Consider the following 26,207-nt stretch of genomic DNA (forward strand, 5'->3'; position numbering starts at 1 on the left):
CCATACAAGGTATGTTATAATCAGACCACACAAGGTATGTTATAATCAGACCACACAAGGTATGTTATAATCAGATCATACAAGGTATGTTATAATCAGACCATACAAGGTATGCTATAATCAGACCATACAGAGTATGTTATAATCAGACCATACAAGGTATGTTAAAATCAGACCATACAATGTATGTTATAATCAGATCATACAATGTATGTTATAATCAGACCATACAATGTATGTTATAATCAGACCATACAATGTATGTTATAATCAGACCATACAGAGTATGTTATAATCAGACCATACAAGGTATGTTATAATCAGACCATACAAGGTATGTTATAATCAGACCATACAAGGTATGTTAAAATCAGACCATACAAGGTATGTTATACTCAAACCATACAATGTATGTTATAATCAAACCACACAAGGTATGTTATAATCAGACCATACAAGGTATGTTATAATCAGACCATACAAGGTATGTTATAATCAGACCACACAAGGTATGTTATACTCAGACCATACAAGGTATGTTATAATCAGATCATACAGAGTATGTTATAATCAGACCATACAAGGTATGTTATAATCAGACCATACAATGTATGTTATAATCAGACCATACAATGTATGTTATAATCAGACCATACAAGGTATGTTATAATCAGACCATACAAGGTATGTTATAATCAGACCATACAAGGTATGTTATAATCAGACCACACAAGGTATGTTATAATCAGACCACACAAGGTATGTTATAATCAGACCACACAAGGTATGTTATAATCAGACCATACAAGGTATGTTATAATCAGACCATACAAGGTATGTTATAATCAGACCATACAAGGTATGTTATAATCAGACCACACAAGGTATGTTATAATCAGACCATACAAGGTATGTTATAATCAGACCATACAAGGTATGTTATAATCAGACCATACAAGGTATGTTATAATCAGACCATACAAGGTATGTTATAATCAAACCATACAAGGTATGTTATAATCAGACCATACAAGGTATGTTATAATCAGACCATACAAAGTATGTTATAATCAGACCACACAAGGTATGTTATAATCAGACCACACAAGGTATGTTATAATCAAACCATACAAGGTATGTTATAATCAGACCATACAATGTATGTTATAATCAGACCACACAAGGTATGTTAAAATCAGACCATACAAGGTATGTTATAATCAGACCATACAATGTATGTTATAATCAGACCATACAAGGTATGTTATAATCAGACCATACAAGGTATGTTATAATCAGACCATACAGGTACAATGTATGTTAAAATCAGACCATACAAGGTATGTTATAATCAGACCATACAAGGTATGTTATAATCAGACCATACAAGGTATGTTATATTCAAACCATACAAGGTATGTTATAATCAGACCACACAAGGTATGTTATAATCAGACCACACAAGGTATGTTATAATCAGACCATACAAGGTATGTTATAATCAGACCATACAAGGTATGTTATAATCAGACCATACAAGGTATGTTATAATCAGACCACACAAGGTATGTTATAATCAGACCACACAAGGTATGTTATAATCAGACCACACAAGGTATGTTATAATCAGACCATACAAGGTATGTTATAATCAGACCACACAAGGTATGTTATAATCAGACCATACAAGGTATGTTATAATCAGACCATACAAGGTATGTTATAATCAGACCGTACAAGGTATGTTATAATCAGACCATACAAGGTATGTTATAATCAGACCATACAAGGTATGTTATAATCAGACCACACAAGGTATGTTATAATCAGACCATACAAGGTATGTTATAATTAGACCATACAATGTATGTTATAATCAGACCATACAAGGTATGTTATAATCAGACCATACAAGGTATGTTATAATCAGACCATACAAGGTATGTTATAATCAGACCATACAAGGTATGTTAAAATCAGACCATACAAGGTATGTTAAAATCAGACCATACAAGGTATGTTAAAATCAGACCACACAAGGTATGTTATAATCAGACCATACAAGGTATGTTATAATCAGACCATACAAGGTATGTTATAATCAGACCACACAAGGTATGTTATAATCAGACCATACAAGGTATGTTATAATCAGACCACACAAGGTATGTTATAATCAAACCATACAAGGTATGTTATACTCAAACCATACAAGGTATGTTATAATCAGACCATACAAGGTATGTTATAATCAGACCATACAAGGTATGTTATAATCAGACCACACAAGGTATGTTATAATCAGACCACACAAGGTATGTTATAATCAGACCACACAAGGTATGTTATAATCAGACCATACAATGTATGTTATAATCAGACCATACAAGGTATGTTATAATCAGACCATACAAGGTATGTTATAATCAGACCATACAATGTATGTTATAATCAGACCATACAAGGTATGTTATAATCAGATCATACAATGTATGTTATAATCAGACCATACAAGGTATGTTATAATCAGACCATACAAGGTATGTTATAATCAGACCATACAATGTATGTTATAATCAGACCATACAAGGTATGTTATAATCAGACCATACAAGGTATGTTATAATCAGACCATACAAGGTATGTTATAATCAGACCATACAAGGTATGTTAAAATCAGACCACACAAGGAATGTTATAATCAGACCACACAAGGTATGTTATAATCAGACCACACAAGGTATGTTATAATCAGACCACACAAGGTATGTTATATTCAAACCATACAAGATATGTTATAATCAGACCATACAAGGTATGTTATAATCAGACCATACAAGGTATGTTATAATCAGACCACACAAGGTATGTTATAATCAGACCATACAAGGTATGTTATATTCAAACCATACAAGGTATGTTATAATCAGACCATACAAGGTATGTTATAATCAGACCATACAAGGTATGTTATAATCAGACCATACAAGGTATGCTATAATCAGACCATACAATGTATGTCATAATTCATTCAAACTTTTACAAATGTGAAATGATAACATACTGGGCATATGTTAATGGGTCATAACTCACAACAAACATATTTTGATATAATATAATAGCAATAACCCCCGCCGAAGGCGGGTATACACTTGAATTTGGTACAATTCGCTCCATATAGCACACGCCATTCGGCTCGTTCTATATGTCGGCGGGGGTTATTGCTTAATTATTTGTACTGTTGCTCATGAGATCTAATATATGGAGACTTTTTGACTACAGGACTGTCATATTTGACTGTAGGACTTTCATATTTGACTACAGGACTGTCATATTTGACTACAGGACTGTCATTTAACTGTAGGACTGTCATATTTGACTACAGGACTGCCATATTTGACTACAGGACTGCCATATTTGACTGCAGGACTGCCATATTTGACTGTAGGACTGCCATATTTGACTGTAGGACTGCCATATTTGACTAGGATTGCCATATTTGACTGTAGGACTGCCATATTTGACTGTAGGACTGCCATATTTGACTGCAGGACTGCCATATTTAACTGTAGGACTGCCATATTTGACTGTAGGACTGCCATATTTGACTAGGATTGCCATATTTGACTGTAGGACTGCCATATTTGACTGTAGGACTGCCATATTTGACTACAGGACTGCCATATTTAACTGTAGGACTGCCATATTTGACTGTAGGACTGCCATATTTGACTGTAGGACTGCCATATTTGACTAGGACTGCCATATTTAACTGTAGGACTGTCATATTTGACTACAGGACTGCCATATTTGACTACAGGACTGTCATATTTGACTAGGACTGCCATATTTGACTGTAGGACTGTCATATTTGACTACAGGACTGTCATATTTGACTACAGGACTGCCATATTTGACTGTAGGACTGCCATATTTGACTACAGGACTGCCATATTTGACTACAGGACTGTCATATTTGACTACAGGACTCATTTTGACTACAGGACTGCCATATTTGACTACAGGACTGTCATATTTGACTACAGGACTGTCATATTTGACTACAGGACTGCCATATTTGACTAGGACTGTCATATTTGACTACAGGACTGTCATATTTGACTACAGGACTGTCATATTTGACTAGGACTGTCATATTTGACTACAGGACTGCCATATTTGACTGTAGGACTGTCATATTTGACTACAGGACTGCCATATTTGACTACAGGACTCATTTTGACTACAGGACTGCCATATTTGACTACAGGACTGTCATATTTGACTACAGGACTGTCATATTTGACTACAGGACTGCCATATTTGACTAGGACTGTCATATTTGACTACAGGACTGCCATATTTGACTACAGGACTGCCATATTTGACTACAGGACTGTCATTTTGACTACAGGACTGCCATATTTGACTACAGGACTGTCATATTTGACTAGGAATGCCATATTTGACTACAAGACTGCCATATTTGACTGTAGGACTGCCATATTTGACTACAGGACTGCCATATTTGACTACAGGACTGCCATATTTGACTACAGGACTGTCATATTTGACTACAGGACTGCCATATTTGACTGTAGGACTGTCATATTTGACTACAGGACTGTCATATTTGACTCAGGACTGTCATATTTGACTACAGGACTGCCATATTTGACTCAGGACTGTCATATTTGACTACAGGACTGTCATATTTGACTACATGACTGTCATTTAACTGCAGGACTGTCATATTTGACTACAGGACTGTCATATTTGACTGTAGGACTGTCATATTTGACTACAGGACTGTCATATTTGACTACAGGACTGTCATATTTGACTACAGGACTGCCATATTTAACTGTAGGACTGTCATATTTGACTGTAGGACTGTCATATTTGACTACAGGACTGTCATATTTGACTGTAGGACTGCCATATTTGACTACAGGACTGTCATATTTGACTGTAGGACTGCCATATTTGACTACAGGACTGTCATATTTGACTACAGGACTGTCATATTTGACTACAGGACTGTCATATTTGACTACAGGACTGCCATATTTAACTGTAGGACTGTCATATTTGACTGTAGGACTGCCATATTTGACTACAGGACTGTCATATTTGACTACAGGACTGTCATATTTGACTACAGGACTGTCATATTTGACTACATGACTGTCATTTAACTGCAGGACTGTCATATTTGACTACAGGACTGTCATATTTGATTACATGACTGTCATTTAACTGTAGGACTGCCATATTTGACTACAGGACTGCCATATTTGACTACAGGACTGCCATATTTGACTACAGGACTGCCATATTTGACTACAGGACTGTCATTTTGACTACAGGACTGCCATATTTGACTGTAGGACTGCCATATTTGACTACAGCACTGCCATATTTGACTGCAGAACTACTATATTTGACTGCTAAAAATATACCTTTTGGAATGTCTTCAATTACACTGATTCTTTATTTTTTATTTACTCATTGTAAGTTTTGCGGTGTATTTTATGATGTTTTGTTCAAATCAATCCCAGGATCCATCTTATCAATAGAGCCATAATGATGAGATATGATAATAATTATGAAGCACTTTATAAGGTTCATTCTGATTGGTTAGAAAAAGTAGGAAACAAGAACATATGTTGGCTGTATTGTTAATGAGTGATAAAGTATATATATGTTATCCAAACAGTGGAACCTTGGAATAGCTTCACATCACCACTATCCAATCAGTGGCAACCTTGGAATAGCTTCACACATCACCACTATCCAATCAGTGACAACCTTGGAATAGCTTCACATCACCACTATCCAATCAGTGGCAACCTTGGAATAGCTTCATATCACCACTATCCAATCAGTGACAACCTTGGAATAGCTTCACATCACCACTATCCAATCAGTGGCAACCTTGGAGTAGCTTCACATCACCACTATCCAATCAGTGGCAACCTTGGAGTAGCTTCACATCACCCCAATTCTGCTCATAACAGACTTTTTCTATAGCTCTTTCAGACATTGTTTTCACACTCAAAATCTGACATAATGTATGATGTGTCTTTGTTTTGTACAGGAAGAGAGATTTCTATTTCCCATCTATCCCTTGTTTTGTATTGGTGCTGGTATGTGCATGACATCTATGCAGAAAATCTATCATCTTTTGTTTTATGGTACCAAGTCCCGACATTATGTATCAACGTCTAGCTGGATGGCTGTGCTTGTTGGCTGTGTCTTTGCTCTTATCTCTCTATCAAGATCTATTGCATTGTTTCAAGGTAGGAATTAGTCAAAGTTAATCTCTTTTATGCTTGTGGAGCATGACTTATAGGTATGGTAAGTATTGGACTGCACACATGGACTTGGTATATGTTGTTTCACATTATGAAAACATAGTGAAGTTGTTTTATGAATAAAAACTCCAAAATAAATACTCACTTGTCATCCATATGGTTCACAAAACAGAAATCAACTCAACAAAAGTAAGCTGTACAAACAACAATAAAGATTGGACCTTGGAATAATGATAACAACCACTGGACAATTCCAATATTAAATGAAATCATGATACGATAAAGATAGACCACAAAAAGTATAAGGTAGTGGGGAATTCTTTTGTCATAAAGTCTCATTTACATGACTGGCCGTCAAGTGTTTTTGATCACCTACATTTACATGACTGGCCATCAAGTGTTTTTGACCACCTACATTTACATGACAGGCAGTGAAGTGTTTTTGAACACCTACATTTACATGACAGGCAGTGAAGTGTTTTTGATCACCTACATTTACATGACTGGCCATCAAGTGTTTTTGACCACCTACATTTACATGACAGGCAGTGAAGTGTTTTTGATCACCTACATTTACATGACTGGCCATCAAGTGTTTTTGACCACCTACATTTACATGACAGGCAGTGAAGTGTTTTTGACCACCTACATTTACATGACAGGCAGTGAAGTGTTTTTGATCACCTACATTTACATGACTGGCCATCAAGTGTTTTTGATCACCTACATTTACATGACAGGCAGTGAAGTGTTTTTGATCACCTACATTTACATGACTGGCCATCAAGTGTTTTTGACCACCTACATTTACATGACAGGCAGTGAAGTATTTTTGACCACCTACATTTACATGACAGGCAGTGAAGTGTTTTTGATCACCTACATTTACATGACAGGCAGTGAAGTGTTTTTGAACACCTACATTTACATGACAGGCCGTCAAGTGTTTTTGATCACCTACATTTACATGACAGGCCGTCAAGTGTTTTTGATCACCTACATTTACATGACTGGCCATCAAGTGTTTTTGACCACCTACATTTACATGACAGGCAGTGAAGTGTTTTTGAACACCTACATTTACATGACAGGCCGTCAAGTGTTTTTGACCACCTACATTTACATGACTGGCCATCAAGTGTTTTTGAACACCTACATTTACATGACAGGCAGTGAAGTGTTTTTGATCACCTACATTTACATGACAGGCCGTCAAGTGTTTTTGATCACCTACATTTACATGACAGGCCATCAAGTGTTTTTGATCACCTACATTTACATGACAGGCTGTCAAGTGTTTTTGATCACCTACATTTACATGACAGGCAGTGAAGTGTCTTTGATCACCAACATTTACATGACAGGCAGTGAAGTGTTTTTGATCACCTACATTTACATGACTGGCCATCAAGTGTTTTTGACCACCTACATTTACATGACTGGCCGTCAAGTGTTTTTGACCACCTACATTTACATGACAGGCCGACAAGTGTTTTTGATCACCTACATTTACATGACAGGCAGTGAAGTGTTTTTGATCACCTACATTTACATGACAGGCTGTCAAGTGTTTTTGATCACCAACATTTACATGACAGGCAGTGAAGTGTCTTTGATCACCAACATTTACATGATGCTCTTTTCAAATATGTCCCTTTTTTGTCCATTTGCACATACTCTGTTTTTTGATAGGATACCATGCGCCATTGGATTTGTACCCAGAATTAAATAGACTGTCTGACAGTGAATCTACAGAACACACACTCCCACCAAATGCCAATGTCAATGTCTGTGTAGGCAAGGAATGGTATCGCTATCCCAGCAGTTACTTTCTACCTGAGGACAAGTAAGTAGTGCTTTGCATTTAATTAATTTATTATTAGCCCCAGTGGGCACAGTCTTGAGTTGGGGGCTATGGGCACTGTCCAGTGGGCAGTCTTGACTTGGGGGCTATGGGCACTGCCCAGTGGGCAAAGTCTTGACTTGGGGGCTATGGGCACTGCCCAGTGGGCAAAGTCTTGACTTGGGGGCTATGGGCACTGCCCAGTGGGCAGTCTTGAGTTGGGGGCTATGGGCACTGCCCAGTGGGCAAAGTCTTGACTTGGGGGCTATGGGCACTGCCCAGTGGGCAGTCTTGACTTGGGGGCTATGGGCACTGCCCAGTGGGCAGTCTTGAGTTGGGGGCTATGGGCACTGCCCAGTGGGCAAAGTCTTGACTTGGGGGCTATGGGCACTGCCCAGTGGGCAAAGTCTTGACTTGGGGGCTATGGGCACTGCCCAGTGGGCAGTCTTGACTTGGGGGCTATGGGCACTGCCCAGTGGGCAGTCTTGAGTTGGGGGCTATGGGTACTGCCCAGTGGGCAAAGTCTTGACTTGGGGGCTATGGGCACTGCCCAGTGGGCAAAGTCTTGACTTGGGGGCTATGGGCACTGCCCAGTGGGCAGTCTTGAGTTGGGGGCTATGGGCACTGCCCAGTGGGCACAGTCTTGACTTGGGGGCTATGGGCACTGCCCAGTGGGCACAGTCTTGACTTGGGGGCTATGGGCACTGCCCAGTGGGCAGTCTTGAGTTGGGGGCTATGGGCACTGCCCAGTGGGCACAGTCTTGACTTGGGGGCTATGGGCACTGCCCAGTGGGCAGTCTTGAGTTGGGGGCTATGGGCACTGCCCAGTGGGCAGTCTTGACTTGGGGGCTATGGGCACTGCCTAGTGGGCACAGTCTTGACTTGTGGCTGTGGCGGGAACATTCTTAGGGGTGTTTAGATTAAGAATTGTTCATGTCATGATGACTCCATCAATGATATATAAATGTGTCTTTTTGGACAAAAATCTTTAATTCCAAAACTATTGAGCAGATTGTGGTGAAATTTAATGGGGATGCATTTGGGGGTGTATAGATGATCTTGACTGAAACTTGGTGAGATGTTTCTAGAAGTGTTATTCTGCAGATTTCCTTTAAAATATTTTGGCACAATTGGCCCTAACAGCCATGACCACGCCCTTAGCAACAACCAAATGGTAGTATATTTTGGTTAAATAACATCATCTGGTAGGCAAGTGAGTAAACATTCAAAAAATTGTATGCAAATACCCCTCGCAACCATGACCATGCCCAGCCAAACGGTGGTGTATTTCACAAAGATAACAGGATTCTTAGCCAAGTGAACAAATAATCAAAAAGTGTTTGCAAATATGACTAGCAACAAGACCACACCCATGGCAACAACCAAATGATCATGTATATTGCAACAATAACTTCAGGGATTCATAGACAAGTGAACGAACATTCAAAAAATGTATGGAGATATATCTAGCAACATGACCATGCCCATAGCAACAGCCAAATGATTGAGTATATTGCAAAGATAACAATATAGGGCTGGATACTATTAGGCAACTGGATAATCATTCAGCAAATGAACACCTATACCTAGCATGGAACAGCATGTGGGTAAACATTCAAAACTGTACAGTTGTGCTATAACGCCATTGGCACTATTTTTACTTCATCCAATCAAATGATGTTATCATTTTCATGGTAGAAGGTGTCTTGAGTTCACCCACTCTGGATGTGTTATGATTTTCGTTGTAAGGTTCCTTTAATTTGTCCAATCAGAATGTAGTTAAATTTTCATAATATAGTTGGCGGTAACAGGACAACTGCCCCCCGGACAACTGCCCCCCGGACAATTGCCCCCGGACAATTGCCCCCAAAGGACAACTGCCCCCCGGACAATTGCCCCCGAAGGACAACTGCCCCCCGGACAATTGCCCCCCGGACAACTGCCCCCGAAGGACAATTGCCCCCCGGACAACTGCCCCCCAGACTACTGCCCCCAACGAAAAAAAAACTAGTATTACAGATGTACGGGTTTGTCATTCATTAAAAAGTCACCGTCGGCAACTTACCGCCGCAATTTGCGTACATTATACTCACTAAACACAAACACGAAGTCATTTTTTTACTGGAAAAGATGTATTTATTATCAGTTCAATACAAAATATACAGGTTACAAGATAGAAAACAAGTCAAAAGTAGAAAAAATAATATAATTGTCGTAACAATTATCACAGATGACAATAGAGTAGAATGTGCATATAAATTATGTGAATTACAGCGGTAAGTTAAAGCATCATGCCGACTTTTATAACAATTATCACAGATAACAATAGAGTAAAACATGTGAATGTAGTGAGTATAATGTATGCAAATTGCGGCAGTAAGTTGACGGTGACTTTTTAATGAATGACAAACCCGTACATCTGTAATACTAGTTTTTTTTTCGTTAGGGGGCAGTAGTCCGAGAGGCAGTTGTCCTTCGGGGGCAGTTGTCCAGGGGGGGCAATTGTCCTTCGGGGGCAGTTGTCCGGGGGGCAATTGTCCGGGGGGCAGTTGTCCTTCGGGGGCAATTGTCCGGGGGGCAGTTGTCCTTCGGGGGCAATTGTCCGGGGGGCAGTTGTCCTAGAATCATAGTTGGCATATTCAGTTCATCCAATCAGACCGTATTATACTTTTCATTGTAAATAGTTTCTTTAATTAACTCAATCAGATTGTATCATAATTTCCATTACAGTTGGCATCTTCAGTTCATCCAGTCAGAGTTTCGTGGTCAACTTCCCAAACCTTACAGTAAACAAAAAGCTGCAACACGTCTCATTCCAACACATATGAATGACTTGAATCTGGAAGAAACTAGCCGATATGTGAGTCTTAGATTTGCATCCATTTTTAGCACAACTGAACTGAGAAGTTCATAGTAACATTTAGTCAATACATCAATTGAAACCACTGTTGTCATTGTTTCCATAGTAATGTTTAGTCAGTGCATCTATAGAAAACACTTCTGTATCCATAGTAACGTTTAGTGAATGCATTTATAGAAACCACTGTTGTCATGAATTTAACTTCGTATTACACCAAAATTACAGTTAGTTCACCAAAGCTTTTGCCAGGTATCCACCATGGCTTCATCAGTGTTTTTGACCTAGGTGGTCCTTGTGTAGATGTCTGGAGACCTCCGATGATGTGCAGCTTGGCCTACCATGTTCACTTATTGTGGTTTTCAGAGTCCTCTCTGTTTCCCCGATGTATTCCTCTCCACAGGTTTCATCCTTACCACTACCCCCATACTTGATGTGATACACTGGTCCACAGACCTGACTTGGTGGGATGGGATCCTTAGGTCACACCAACAACTGCCTCAAGGTGTTAGTAGGTTTATGATGTAGAGTGACACCATACCCCTTTAATATGTGGGCTAAGTTCTCAGATAGTCTCCTCACATAGGGTGCACTGGCCCATAGAAAATTTCCATCTTAAAAGTTCAGACTGTCTTTGTGTTGATGTAGTTTTGGTCAGTTCTGGTTTGGCTTTGCCCCTAGTGCCCCACTTTGGGTACCCACAGTCACATCTCCCTATTGAGGTTGTTCATGTGAGACACTATACTCTCTGCTCTGTAGTGTAAAGTCCGAACTACCCCTCACTTGTGTTGTAACGAATGGTTTGATACTGGTCAGTATAGGTTGGTTATCTATATATACTAATTGAAAGATGGCCATCAGGGTCTTGAATTGTAAGGGTGTCAAGGAAGGGTAATGTGTTGTCTACCTCTTCTTCTATGGTGAACTTGATATGAGGGTTAATACTGTTGAGATTGTTGGTGAATTCAACAGTATACAGTTTCTTGATCTCAACGTGCACATCATCCACATACCGAAACCACCACCCTGGCAGGGAGGGGACAGTGGACAATACCTTTTGTTCAAAGTCCTCCATATATAAGTTGCAAACTATAGGAGACACAGGTGACCCCATAGCTGCTCCATGAGTCTGTAGATAGTAAGTTCCATTGAATACGAAATATGTGCATTTCAAACACAGTTCCAGGAGTTTCACAATGTCCTTAGGTGTCATATTGGTCCTTACACATAATGTTGCGTCCTCTTCTAAATGTCTCTGAATGACAGTAGGTGCCCCATCCACAGGTACACTAGTAAATAGGGCATTGACATCCCAGTAAGTGCCCCATCCACAGGTACACTAGTAAATAGTGCATTGACATCACAGTAGGTGCCCCATCCACAGGTACACTAGTAAATAGGGCATTGACATCACAGTAGGTGCCCCATCCACAGGTACACTAGTAAATAGTGCATTGACATCACAGTAGGTGCCCCATCCACAGGTACACTAGTAAATAGTGCATTGACATCACAGTAAGTGCCCCATCCACAGGTACACTAGTAAATAGTGCATTGACATCACAGTAGGTGCCCCATCCACAGGTACACTAGTAAATAGGGCATTGACATCACAGTAAGTGCCCCATCCACAGGTACACTAGTAATTGACATCACAGTAAGTGCCCCATCCACAGGTACACTAGTAAATAGTGCACTGACATCACAGTAGGTGCCCCATCCACAGGTACACTAGTAAATAGTGCATTGACATCACAGTAGGTGCCCCATCCACAGGTACACTAGTAAATAGTGCATTGACATCACAGTAAGTGCCCCATCCACAGGTACACTAGTAAATAGTGCATTGACATCACAGTAAGTGTCCCATCCACAGGTACACTTAGTCTAGTAAATAGTGCATTGACATCACAGTAAGTGCCCCATCCACAGGTACACTAGTAAATAGTGCACTGACATCACAGTAAGTACCCTATCCACAGGTAAACTAGTAAATAGTGCATTGACATCATAGTAAGTGCCCTATCCACAGGTACACTAGTAAATAGTGCATTGACATCACAGTAAGTGTCCCATCCACAGGTACACTAGTAAATAGTGCATTGACATCACAGTAAGTGTCCCATCCACAGGTACACTAGTAAATAGTGCATTGACATCACAGTAAGTGCCCCATCCACAGGTACACTAGTAAATAGTGCATTGACATCACAGTAGGTGCCCCATCCACAGGTACACTAGTAAATAGGGCATTGACATCACAGTAAGTGCCCCATCCACAGGTACACTAGTAAATAGTGCATTGACATCACAGTAAGTGCCCCATCCACAGGTACACTAGTAAATAGGGCATTGACATCACAGTAAGTGCCCCATCCACAGGTACACTAGTAAATAGTGCATTGACATCATAGTAAGTGTCCCATCCACAGGTACACTAGTAAATAGTGCATTGACATCCCAGTAAGTGCCCCATCCACAGGTACACTAGTAAATAGTGCATTGACATCACAGTAAGTGCCCCATCCACAGGTACACTAGTAAATAGTGCATTGACATCACAGTAAGTACCCCATCCACAGGTAAACTAGTAAATAGTGCATTGACATCATAGTAAGTGCCCCATCCACAGGTACACTAGTAAATAGTGCATTGACATCCCAGTAAGTGCCCCATCGACAGGTACACTAGTAAATAGTGCATTGACATCATAGTAAGTGTCCCATCCACAGGTACACTAGTAAATAGTGCACTGACATCACAGTAAGTGCCCCATCCACAGGTACACTAGTAAATAGTGCACTGACATCACAGTAAGTGTCCCATCCACAGGTACACTAGTAAATAGTGCATTGACATCACAGTAAGTACCCCATCCACAGGTACACTAGTAAATAGTGCATTGACATCACAGTAAGTGCCCCATCCACAGGTACACTAGTAAATAGTGCATTGACATCACAGTAAGTGCCCCATCCACAGGTACACTAGTAAATAGTGCATTGACATCACAGTAAGTGCCCCATCCACAGGTACACTAGTAAATAGTGCATTGACATCACAGTAAGTGCCCCATCCACAGGTACACTAGTAAATAGTGCATTGACATCACAGTAAATGCCCTATCCACAGGTACACTAGTAAATAGTGCATTGACATCACAGTAAGTGTCCCATCCACAGGTACACTAGTAAATAGTGCACTGACATCACAGTAAGTGTCCCATCCACAGGTACACTAGTAAATAGTGCACTGACATCACAGAAAGTGTCCCATCCACAGGTACACTAGTAAATAGTGCATTGACATCACAGTAAGTGCCCCATCCACAGGTACACTAGTAAATAGTGCATTGACATCATAGTAAGTGCCCTATCCACAGGTACACTAGTAAATAGTGCATTGACATCACAGTAAGTGTCCCATCCACAGGTACACTAGTAAATAGTGCATTGACATCACAGTAAGTGCCCCATCCACAGGTACACTAGTAAATAGTGCATTGACATCATAGTAAGTGTCCCATCCACAGGTACAATAGTAAATAGTGCATTGACATCACAGTAAGTGTCCCATCCACAGGTACACTAGTAAATAGTGCATTGACATCACAGTAAGTGCCCCATCCACAGGTACACTAGTAAATAGTGCATTGACATCATAGTAAGTGCCCCATCCACAGGTACACTAGTAAATAGGGCATTGACATCACAGTAAGTGCCCCATCCACAGGTACACTAGTAAATAGTGCATTGACATCACAGTAAGTGTCCCATCCACAGGTACACTAGTAAATCGTGCATTGACATCACAGTAAGTGTCCCATCCACAGGTACACTAGTAAATAGGGCATTGACATCACAGTAAGTGCCCCATCCACAGGTACACTAGTAAATAGTGCACTGACATCACAGTAAGTGCCCCATCCACAGGTACACTAGTAAATAGTGCATTGACATCACAGTAAGTGCCCCATCCACAGGTACACTAGTAAATAGGGCATTGACATCACAGTAAGTGCCCCATCCACAGGTACACTAGTAAATAGTGCATTGACATCACAGTAAGTGCCCCATCCACAGGTACACTAGTAAATAGTGCATTGACATCACAGTAAGTGCCCCATCCACAGGTACACTAGTAAATAGTGCATTGACATCACAGTAAGTGCCCCATCCACGGGTACACTAGTAAATAGTGCATTGACATCACAGTAAGTGCCCCATCCACAGGTACACTAGTAAATAGTGCATTGACATCACAGTAAGTACCCCATCCACGGGTACACTAGTAAATAGTGCATTGACATCACAGTAAGTGCCCCATCCACGGGTACACTAGTAAATAGTGCATTGACATCACAGTAAGTGCCCCATCCACGGGTACACTAGTAAATAGTGCATTGACATCACAGTAAGTACCCCATCCACGGGTACACTAGTAAATAGTGCATTGACATCACAGTAAGTACCCCATCCACAGGTACACTAGTAAATAGTGCATTGACATCACAGTAAGTGCCCCATCCACAGGTACACTAGTAAATAGTGCATTGACATCACAGTAAGTACCCCATCCACGGGTACACTAGTAAATAGTGCATTGACATCACAGTAAGTGCCCCATCCATGGGTACACTAGTAAATAGTGCATTGACATCACAGTAAGTGCCCCATCCACAGGTACACTAGTAAATAGTGCATTGACATCACAGTAAGTACCCCATCCACGGGTACACTAGTAAATAGTGCATTGACATCACAGTAAGTGCCCCATCCACAGGTACACTAGTAAATAGTGCATTGACATCACAGTAAGTGCCCCATCCACAGGTACACTAGTAAATAGTGCATTGACATCACAGTAAGTACCCCATCCACGGGTACACTAGTAAATAGTGCATTGACATCACAGTAAGTGCCCCATCCACGGGTACACTAGTAAATAGTGCATTGACATCACAGTAAGTGCCCCATCCACAGGTACACTAGTAAATAGTGCACTGACATCACAGTAAGTGCCCCATCCACAGGTACACTAGTAAATAGTGCACTGACATCACAGTAAGTGCCCTATCCACAGGTACACTAGTAAATAGTGCACTGACATCACAGTAAGTGCCCCATCCACAGGTACACTAGTAAATAGTGCACTGACATCACAGTAAGTGCCCCATCCACAGGTACACTAGTAAATAGTGCATTGACATCACAGTAGGTGCCCCATCCACAGGTACACTAGTAAATAGGGCAATGACATCACAGTAAGTGTCCCATCCACAGGTACACTAGTAAATAGTGCACTGACATCACAGTAAGTGCCCCATCCACAGGTACACTAGTAAATATTGCATTGACATCACAGTAAATGCCCCATCCACAGGTACACTAGTAAATAGTGCATTGACATCACAGTAAGTGCCCCATCCACAGGTACACTAGTAAATAGTGCATTGACATCACAGTAAGTGCCCCATCCACAGGTACACTAGTAAATAGTGCATTGACATCACAGTAAGTGCCCCATCCACAGGTACACTAGTAAATAGTGCATTGACATCACAGTAAGTGCCCCATCCACAGGTACACTAGTAAATAGTGCATTGACATCACAGTAAGTGTCCCATCCACAGGTACAATAGTAAATAGTGCACTGACATCATGGGATTGTAGCACTTCGTCTTTCTCCACCTGAAAATTGCTGATCTTACTGCAAACTTCTTTTGACTTTTTAACATGGTGGTATGCCAATGGTGCCAGTGGAGAGAATATATGTGCAAGATGTCTAGCACAATTGTGCTATATAGAATCAGTGCTATGTATACTTACAATAGGACATCATGGCATGTCATTCTTATGTACATTTGGCAGTCCTTAAAATATTGGAGGGGTCTCTGTTATTGGGTAGTGTTTACAATGAAGATCTTATCAATCACCTGTTTTTTAGCTCCACTGTCGAAGACAGTCAAGTCAGCACAGCTATAGAGGTAGGTTGATGTCTGACCTTTGACCATCCGTCCGTCCGTCCATACATCAACTTTTTGTATTTCAATCTTCTTCTCCAAAAATATTTTAAAAATCTTCTTCTCCAAAACTACTCTGTCAATTGAGTTCAAATTTGGTGTGAAGGTGTTTTAAAATGCCCAGATCTAGTTTTGTTCAAGAGAATTTGACCAGGTCATAAATATGCAAATTAGGTCTAAAATACTTTTTTAATTTAGAAATCTTCTTCTTCGAAACAACTTGGCCAATTCAGTTTAGATTTCTTGTGTCGGTCTCATTTGATGAGCAGGTGTAAGTTTGTTCAAAACAAGTTGATTGGGTCATTGCTATGCAAATTAAGTCTAAAAGTAGAATTTTTGGTAAAAATGCTTTAAAATCTCCTTCAAAACTACTGGGCCAATTGAGTTGAAATTTGTTGTGTAGGTGTCTTGGGATGAGCAGATATAAGTTTGTTCAAGACAAAGAGATTGGGTTATTAATATGTAAAATTAGGAGTAAAAATAGAATTTTGTAAAATGGTGACTATGATATAAAAGTACAATGTTTTACCAACTTTCTGTGTGAAATGTGTTCTATAGTGTGTGTGAGTCAGTCATCATATGAAACCACTAACCACTTTATTACTTTACTAAAACAAAACTTCATGGTGGAAGAGCTGAGCAGCAGAACCATTTCTACACGTACACGTTACAAAAAAAACCCAAAAAAAACAAGAGAGCTATTGTGACCGATATGTCACTTGTTAAATAGTTCTCTGAGTTATGTGGCAAAATGTTTGTTGTAAGTATGGGTTGGGTCCCTTTTCAACAGTTGGTACATCTTGTTATCGTTGAGTAGAGTGATACACTTGTTGACATAAACTGTATCATCTAAGATGCAGCTAGAATTTTGATGTAATCATCTTTCTTGAGATCTTGTATTGCCTTTGCTTCTGCTTTGGCAATGTTGGGTTCTATTTTGTCCTTCTTATTGATCTTGTTGATCTCATTGAGTACCTTGGCCCGCAATTCATTGCCATCGTCTGTACCTTGGCCTGCAATTCATTGCCATCGTCTGTATCTAAATTCCGACAGGCTACCTCTGTAGATGTGATGAATTCTTTCACTGGAACCTCACGTTGCATCACTGCAAAATTTATGCCTTCAGTCAGCACAGATAATTCCAGGTCACTTAGAATACAATCTGAACAGTTTTTAACCTGCTTACTAATGAATTTGGCTGATGGAGTTGCTTTCACAGAACCAACATCCATGCTGTTATTTACCCTTATTTTCCCGTGTACAATACTTCGTTGTGACTTTTAGGGACAATTATCTGAAGTCACACATGAAACACTAACGAAGCCATGGTGGATACCTGGCAAAAGCTTTGGTGAGCTAATTGTAACTTTCGGTGCAATACAAAGTTAAATCCATTAACTGAGACTGAACTTGTGCAGAGGTGAGCAATCATCACCCTTTTGCCATTGTTTCCATAGTAACATTTTGTCAGTGCAGCTATAGAACCACTTGTATATCCATAGTAACGTTTAGTCAGTGCATCAATAGAAACCACTATTGTCATTGTATCCATGGCAACATTTAGTCAGTGCATCAATAGAAACCACCATTGTCATTGTATCCATGGCAACATTTAGTCAGTGCATCAATAGAAACCACCATTGTCATTGTATCCATGGCAACATTTAGTCAGTGCATCAATAGAAACCACCATTGTCATTGTATCCATGGCAACATTTAGTCAGTGCATCAATAGAAACCACTGTTGTCATTGTATCCATAGCAACATTTACTCAGTGCATCAATAGAAACCACCGTTGTCATTGTATCCATGGCAACATTTCGTCAGTGCATCAATAGAAACCACCATTGTCATTGTATCCATGGCAACATTTAGTCAGTGCATCAATAGAAACCACCATTGTCATTGTATCCATGGCAACATTTAGTCAGTGCATCAATAGAAACCACCATTGTCATTGTATCCATGGCAACATTTAGTCAGTGCATCAATAGAAACCACCATTGTCATTGTATCCATGGCAACATTTAGTCAGTGCATCAATAGAAACCACCATTGTCATTGTATCCATGGCAACATTTAGTCAGTGCATCAATAGAAACCACCATTGTCATTGTATCCATGGCAACATTTAGTCAGTGCATCAATAGAAACCACTGTTGTCATTGTATCCATAGCACCATTTAGTGAATGCATTTCATACAAATCACTTCTGTATCCATAGTAATGTTTAGTCAGTGCATCCATAGAAACCACTGTCGTCACTGTATCCATAGTAACCATTGTACCAGTATATACTCAGTAACTATTTTACCGGTAGTCATTGTATTCCAAGTGACAATAGTGTTACTATGTTGACTATTCCATTCTCTTCATCCATACAGATTGATATCAGTAAGTGTCACTATGTTGACTATTCCATTCTCTTCAACCATACAGATTGATATCAGTAAGTGTCACTATGTTGACTATTCCATTCTCTTCAACCATACAGATTGATATCAGTAAGTGTCACTATCTGATAGATGTTGATGTTACTATGGAAACACCACAAGAACCACGATATGCATTGCGCACTGATGAGTGGACAATCATAACCAGCATAGATTTCCTGGATTCTGCAAGGTGGTACATGTCAATATTAGTTACATTAACACACGATTGTATAGATTATTAGCTCCCGCCGGACATAGTCCAGGACGTTGGCTTATCGCCGGACATAGTCCAGGACATTGGCTTATACCATAAGATTGGGCTCCGTCCTCTATCTGTCCGTCTGTCATGGAGGCATTCATTGACCTATTTCTTTCAAACTTAGTAAATGGATAATGAAGTATGACTTACATATGCACATCAATTTGCTTTGGGATATGATGCAATTTAGCCGACTTAGAGCCATTTTTTGGGTAAAAAAATGTGATCTTTGGTCAAAAAACTTAAACTCCAAAACTACTGGGCAGATTGGCCTATAATTTGGTGGGACTGTTCTTAAGGGCATGTTAATTTAGATTTGTTCATTACATGGTGATTCCATGAACTAATTAGGGCTAAAAATGTGACTTGTCGGTCGAAAGTCTTTAATTCCAAAACTACTGAGCAGATTGGACTGAAATATGATGGGATGCCTCTGTGGGTGTATAGATGAAGAAATATCAGGCATATAATGATCTCATGAGTGCTATGCAAATTAGGTGTAAAAAATGTGAATTTTGGTCAAAAACTTTAAATCTCAGGAAGTACTTTGTCAATGAGACATGACCATGCTCTTAGCAACAATCAAATGGCAGTGTATTTCACAAAGATAACGAGATTTTTAGGCAAGTGAACAAACATTCAAAAAATGTATGCTAATGTACCTAGCAACAAGACCATGCCCATAGCAACAGCTAAATGATCACGCATATCGCAAAGATAACAACAGTGGTTAATAGACAATTGAATAAACATTCAAGAAATGCATGTTAATGTGTCTAGCAACAGGACCATGCTCATAGCAACAGCCAAATCATCAGGTATATTGCAAAGATAACTATGTGTATTAATAGTCAATTGAATAAACATTCAAAAAATATATACAAATATTCAATCAATTATACAGTTGTGCTACAACGCCATTGGCACTATATTTCATGCAATCTAATACATCACACTACCATGACTGGTGGCAATTCTCTGTAAACATCCATTGCGGGGTGGGGGGGGGGCTAAGTCATCTCAGATGACTGCTCCTTAGTCCCCGCCGGACTTTGTCCATTATATGCATGTCAATTTATTTTGTGATACAATCCAATATGGCCACTAGACATCCATTTTGATACAAATTTTTCATGTTCAAAGCCATTATGCAGACATGCCTTTGAACATTTTGTTATGATTTTTCCATGTTTGGGACCATTAAACAGACATGCATGAACAATTTCCATTAAATCTTTATTTAAAGACAATGTACTATGATGTATATATGTATGTCAACTTGTGTCAAGATATGATCCAACAGGACTGCTAGGCAGCCATTCTGTTATGATTTTTTCATGTCTGGAGCCATTTGGAATCCAAACAGGGATCAATAGCTCCCAAACCACGGAGCTATGTCATCTACGATGGCTTGTTGTAATTAACTTAGTCTTGCCTTTAGTCTTAACCTTGCTATGATGTGTCTGTTGTGTACACATCTTGCTATGATGTTTGTCTATTGTGTACATTCACCTTGCTATGATGTTTGTCTATATTTACATATACCTTGCTATGATGTTTGTCTATGTGTACTTATACCCTGCTATGTTTGTCTATATTTACATATACCGTGCTATGATGTTTGTCTGTTGTGTATTTATACCTTGCTATATTTGCCTGTGTGTACATATCTCTTGCTATATTTGCCTGTGTGTACATATCTCTTGCTATATTTGTCTGTGTGTACATATCTCTTGCTATGTTTGTCTGTGTACATACTTTGTTATGTTTGTCTATTGTGTACTTATATGCTTGATATTTGTATATTATGTACAAAAACCTTGCTATAATGTTTGACATTTGTTTTGTATTTTGTGAACATTACAAAATTGTTTCCTCCCAAAATAATATGCCAATCATGATTCTATCTCTTTCATTTCAGATCTCACAAATTCTTCAGAGCCTTTTTTATTCCATTCTTGTCAAAGCAATACAACGTTTACATGCAGTACAATCTTTTACAAAATAAAAAGTTGAAAAACAAAGGAAAAAACAAACATGCTCATTTAGATGAAGATGATGATGAAAACTGGTAGTGATTTGTATGAAGAGTGACTAAGTGTATTCTAAAAGTATTCTTTTCACCTAAGCAATAATAAAATCATTTCTAGTTTTACTGAATGTCTCCAATTCATTTGTACTTAGAATTACATTTTGTTTCTATGCAGGATGTTTTCATTTCATTTTTGTCAGTATAATAGGTGGATATAAGGTTTGGAAGAAGAGAAGAACATAACTTACTATCGGCATCTCACCTAGGGGGTCTTATTATTATCGGTATCTCACCTAGGGGTTCTTATTATTATCATTTAGTCATCATTTATGGACTCACACTGTATTGTTTAAAACCCACACTAGCTGCAACTGGGATAATTTTTCATTAAATAAACAAAGATATATTCACTAAAAATTGGTGAATGACTTACAAAAAGACATTGTATTGTCTGTACACAGTGTAATACATTGTATTGTCTGTACACAGTGTAATACATTGTATTGTCTGTACACAGTGTAATACATTGTATTGTCTGTACACAGTGTAATACATTGTATTGTCTGTACACAGTGTAATACATTGTATTGTCTGTACACAGTGTAATACATTGTATTGTCTGTACACAGTGTAATACATTGTATTGTCTGTACACAGTGTAATACATTGTATTGTCTGCACACAGTGTAATACATTGTATTGTCTGCACACAGTGTAATACATTGTATTGTCTGCACACAGTGTAATACATTGTATTGTCTGTACACAGTGTAATACATTGTATTGTCTGTACACAGTGTAATACATTGTATTGTCTGTACACAGTGTAATACAAGTTTAAATCAGGAGCAAAAGGTGATTTTGAATCTGTCATCATGTTAAAACTGTACTATTGCAACTGTAGTATCAATTTTGGATCAGATAACCACAATATATTCACTGAAAATTGTTAAATTACCAATAATTAGATATTGTACATGTTAATCAGTGGTCAATATTATCCATAATCAGTACAAAAACAGGTGCTGCTTTTTGGTGTGGACCTAAAAATCAATTTGATTTTATTTTATTTATCATGCTACAAAAGATGTGTTTACTCACAGGTGATGCAATACTGTTCAGGGTGTATGATATTACAAGTAAGTTATTGTACCTAACACAGGTGATGCGATACTGTTCAGGGTGTATGATATTACTAGTAAGTTATTATACCTAACACAGGTGATGCGATACTGTTCAGGGTGTATGATATTACTAGTAAGTTATTGTACCTAACACAGGTGATGCGATACTGTTCAGGGTGTATGATATTACTAGTAAGTTATTGTACCTAACACAGGTGATGCGATACTGTTCAGGGTGTATGATATTACAAGTAAGTTATTATACCTAACACAGGTGATGTGATACTGTTCAGGGTGTATGATATTACAAGTAAGTCATTGTACCTAACACAGGTGATGTGATACTGTTCAGGGTGTATGATATTACTAGTAAGTTATTATACCTAACACAGGTGATGTGATACTGTTCAGGGTGTATGATATTACTAGTAAGTCATTGTACCTAACACAGGTGATGTGATACTGTTCAGGGTGTATGATATTACTAGTAAGTTATTATACCTAACACAGGTGATGTGATACTGTTCAGGGTGTATGATATTACAAGTAAGTCATTGTACCTAACACAGGTGATGCGATACTGTTCAGGGTGTATGATATTACTAGTAAGTCATTGTACCTAACACAGGTGATGCGATACTATTCAGGGTGTATGATATTACTAGTAAGTTATTATACCTAACACAGGTGATGCGATACTGTTCAGGGTGTATGATATTACTAGTAAGTTATTGTACCTAACACAGGTGATGCGATACTGTTCAGGGTGTATGATATTACTAGTAAGTCATTGTACCTAACACAGGTGATGTGATACTGTTCAGGGTGTATGATATTACTAGTAAGTCATTGTACCTAACACAGGTGATGTAATACTGTTCAGGGTGTATGATATTACTAGTAAGTCATTGTACCTAACACAGGTGATGTGATACTGTTCAGGGTGTATGATATTACTAGTAAGTCATTGTACCTAACACAGGTGATGCAATACTGTTCAGGGTGTATGATATTACCAGTAAGTTATTGTACCTAACACAGGTGATGCGATACTGTTCAGGGTGTATGATATTACTAGTAAGTTATTATACCTAACACAGGTGATGCGATACTGTTCAGGGTGTATGATATTACAAGTAAGTCATTGTACCTAACACAGGTGATGCAATACTGTTCAGGGTGTATGATATTACCAGTAAGTTATTGTACCTAACACAGGTGATGTGATACTGTTCAGGGTGTATGATATTACTAGTAAGTTATTATACCTAACACAGGTGATGCGATACTGTTCAGGGTGTATGATATTACAAGTAAGTCATTGTACCTAACACAGGTGATGCGATACTGTTCAGGGTGTATGATATTACTAGTAAGTCATTGTACCTAACACAGGTGATGTGATACTGTTCAGGGTGTATGATATTACTAGTAAGTTATTATACCTAACACAGGTAATGCAATACTGTTCAGGGTGTATGATATTACTAGTAAGTCATTGTACCTAACACAGGTGATGTGATACTGTTCAGGGTGTATGATATTACTAGTAAGTCATTGTACCTAACACAGGTGATGTAATACTGTTCAGGGTGTATGATATTACTAGTAAGTCATTGTACCTAACACAGGTGATGTAATACTGTTCAGGGTGTATGATATTACTAGTAAGTCATTGTACCTAACACAGGTGATGTAATACTGTTCAGGGTGTATGATATTACTAGTAAGTTATTGTACCTAACACAGGTGATGTAATACTGTTCAGGGTGTATGATATTACTAGTAAGTTATTGTACCTAACACAGGTGATGCAATACTGTTCAGGGTGTATGATATTACTAGTAAGTTATTGTACCTAACACAGGTGATGTAATACTGTTCAGGGTGTATGATATTACTAGTAAGTCATTGTACCTAACACAGGTGATGCGATACTGTTCAGGGTGTATGATATTACTAGTAAGTCATTGTACCTAACACAGGTGATGCGATACTGTTCAGGGTGTATGATATTACTAGTAAGTTATTATACCTAACACAGGTGATGCGATACTGTTCAGGGTGTATGATATTACTAGTAAGTTATTGTACCTAACACAGGTGATGGAATACTGTTCAGAGTGTATGATATTACTAGTAAGTTATTGTACCTAACACATGTGATTCAGTACTGTTCAGGGTGTATGATATTACTAGTAAGTTATTGTACCTAACACAGGTGATGCGATACTGTTCAGGGTGTATGATACTACAAGTAAGTTATTGTACCTAACACAGGTGATGCAATACTGTTCAGGGTGTATAATATTACTAGTAAGTTATTGTACCTAACACAGGTGATGGAATACTGTTCAGGGTGTATGATATTACTAGTAAGTTATTATACCTAACACAGGTGATGCGATACTGTTCAGGGTGTATGATATTACTAGTAAGTTATTGTACCTAACACAGGTGATGTGATACTGTTCAGGGTGTATGATATTACTAGTAAGTTATTGTACCTAACACAGGTGATGCAATACTGTTCAGGGTGTATGATATTACTAGTAGTTATTGTACCTAACACAGGTGATGCAATACTGTTCAGGGTGTATGATATTACTAGTAGTTATTAACAAAATGTTTTCAAAAATGATCCAGTTGTAGCTAGTGCAGCTTTGACACAAATGTGAGAACAAAATTAATGGAGTCTTTCAGGTCATGACAAAGAAAAGAGAGAAGTAGTGATTTCTGACATGAATTAATAAATGAATGGAATATTAAATATATCTATATCATATTTTTGTGTCTTATTGGCTATACTTATGTTTTTGAATGTTTACTTGTGAGGGGGCTCTTCCTGATAAGCAATGCTGATTTCATCTAAATGAACACAAGCTGAGTTTGTACGTATTTAGGCGTACTTTTTGTTGCATATTTCAAACATACAGTATTTTACTTACTGAAGTATACTTAACCATTACTTACCATTGACTGAAGTATACTTAACCATTACTTGCCATTGACTGAAGTATACTTAACCATTACTTACCATTGACTGAAGTATACTTAACCATTACTTACCATTGACTGAAGTATACTTAACCATTACTTACCATTGACTGAAGTATACTTAACCATTACTTGCCATTGACTGAAGTATACTTAACCATTACTTGCCATTGACTGAAGTATACTTAACCATTACTTACCATTGACTGAAGTATACTTAACCATTACTTACCATTGACTGAAGTATACTTAACCATTACTTACCATTGACTGAAGTGTACTTAACCATTACTTACCATTGACTGAAGTATACTTAACCA

The 26,207-nt window shown here is 38.6% G+C and overlaps 1 protein-coding gene across 2 annotated transcripts in view; it reads left to right on the forward strand.

Annotated features, from left to right (window-relative positions):
- The window catches only part of LOC144441960 (alpha-1,2-mannosyltransferase ALG9-like), a 41,189-nt gene extending 19,006 nt beyond the window's left edge, over positions 1-22,183 (forward strand). Inside the window, exons 13-17 of one of the 2 annotated variants that reach the window (XM_078131229.1) lie at positions 6,101-6,302; positions 8,010-8,163; positions 10,891-11,020; positions 19,535-19,665; positions 21,656-22,183. In XM_078131229.1, the coding sequence (XP_077987355.1) occupies positions 6,101-6,302; positions 8,010-8,163; positions 10,891-11,020; positions 19,535-19,665; positions 21,656-21,809 (771 nt within the window). In that variant the 3' untranslated portion in view covers positions 21,810-22,183. Of the gene's footprint in view, positions 1-6,100; positions 6,303-8,009; positions 8,164-10,890; positions 11,021-19,534; positions 19,669-21,655 lie in introns of both variants that reach the window. The other variant, XM_078131230.1, reaches the window with a different exon arrangement.
- The last annotated feature ends 4,024 nt before the right edge of the window (positions 22,184-26,207 follow it).

Source organism: Glandiceps talaboti, chromosome 11, assembly GCF_964340395.1.
Source record: "Glandiceps talaboti chromosome 11, keGlaTala1.1, whole genome shotgun sequence".
NCBI classification, from domain to species: domain Eukaryota; kingdom Metazoa; phylum Hemichordata; class Enteropneusta; family Spengelidae; genus Glandiceps; species Glandiceps talaboti.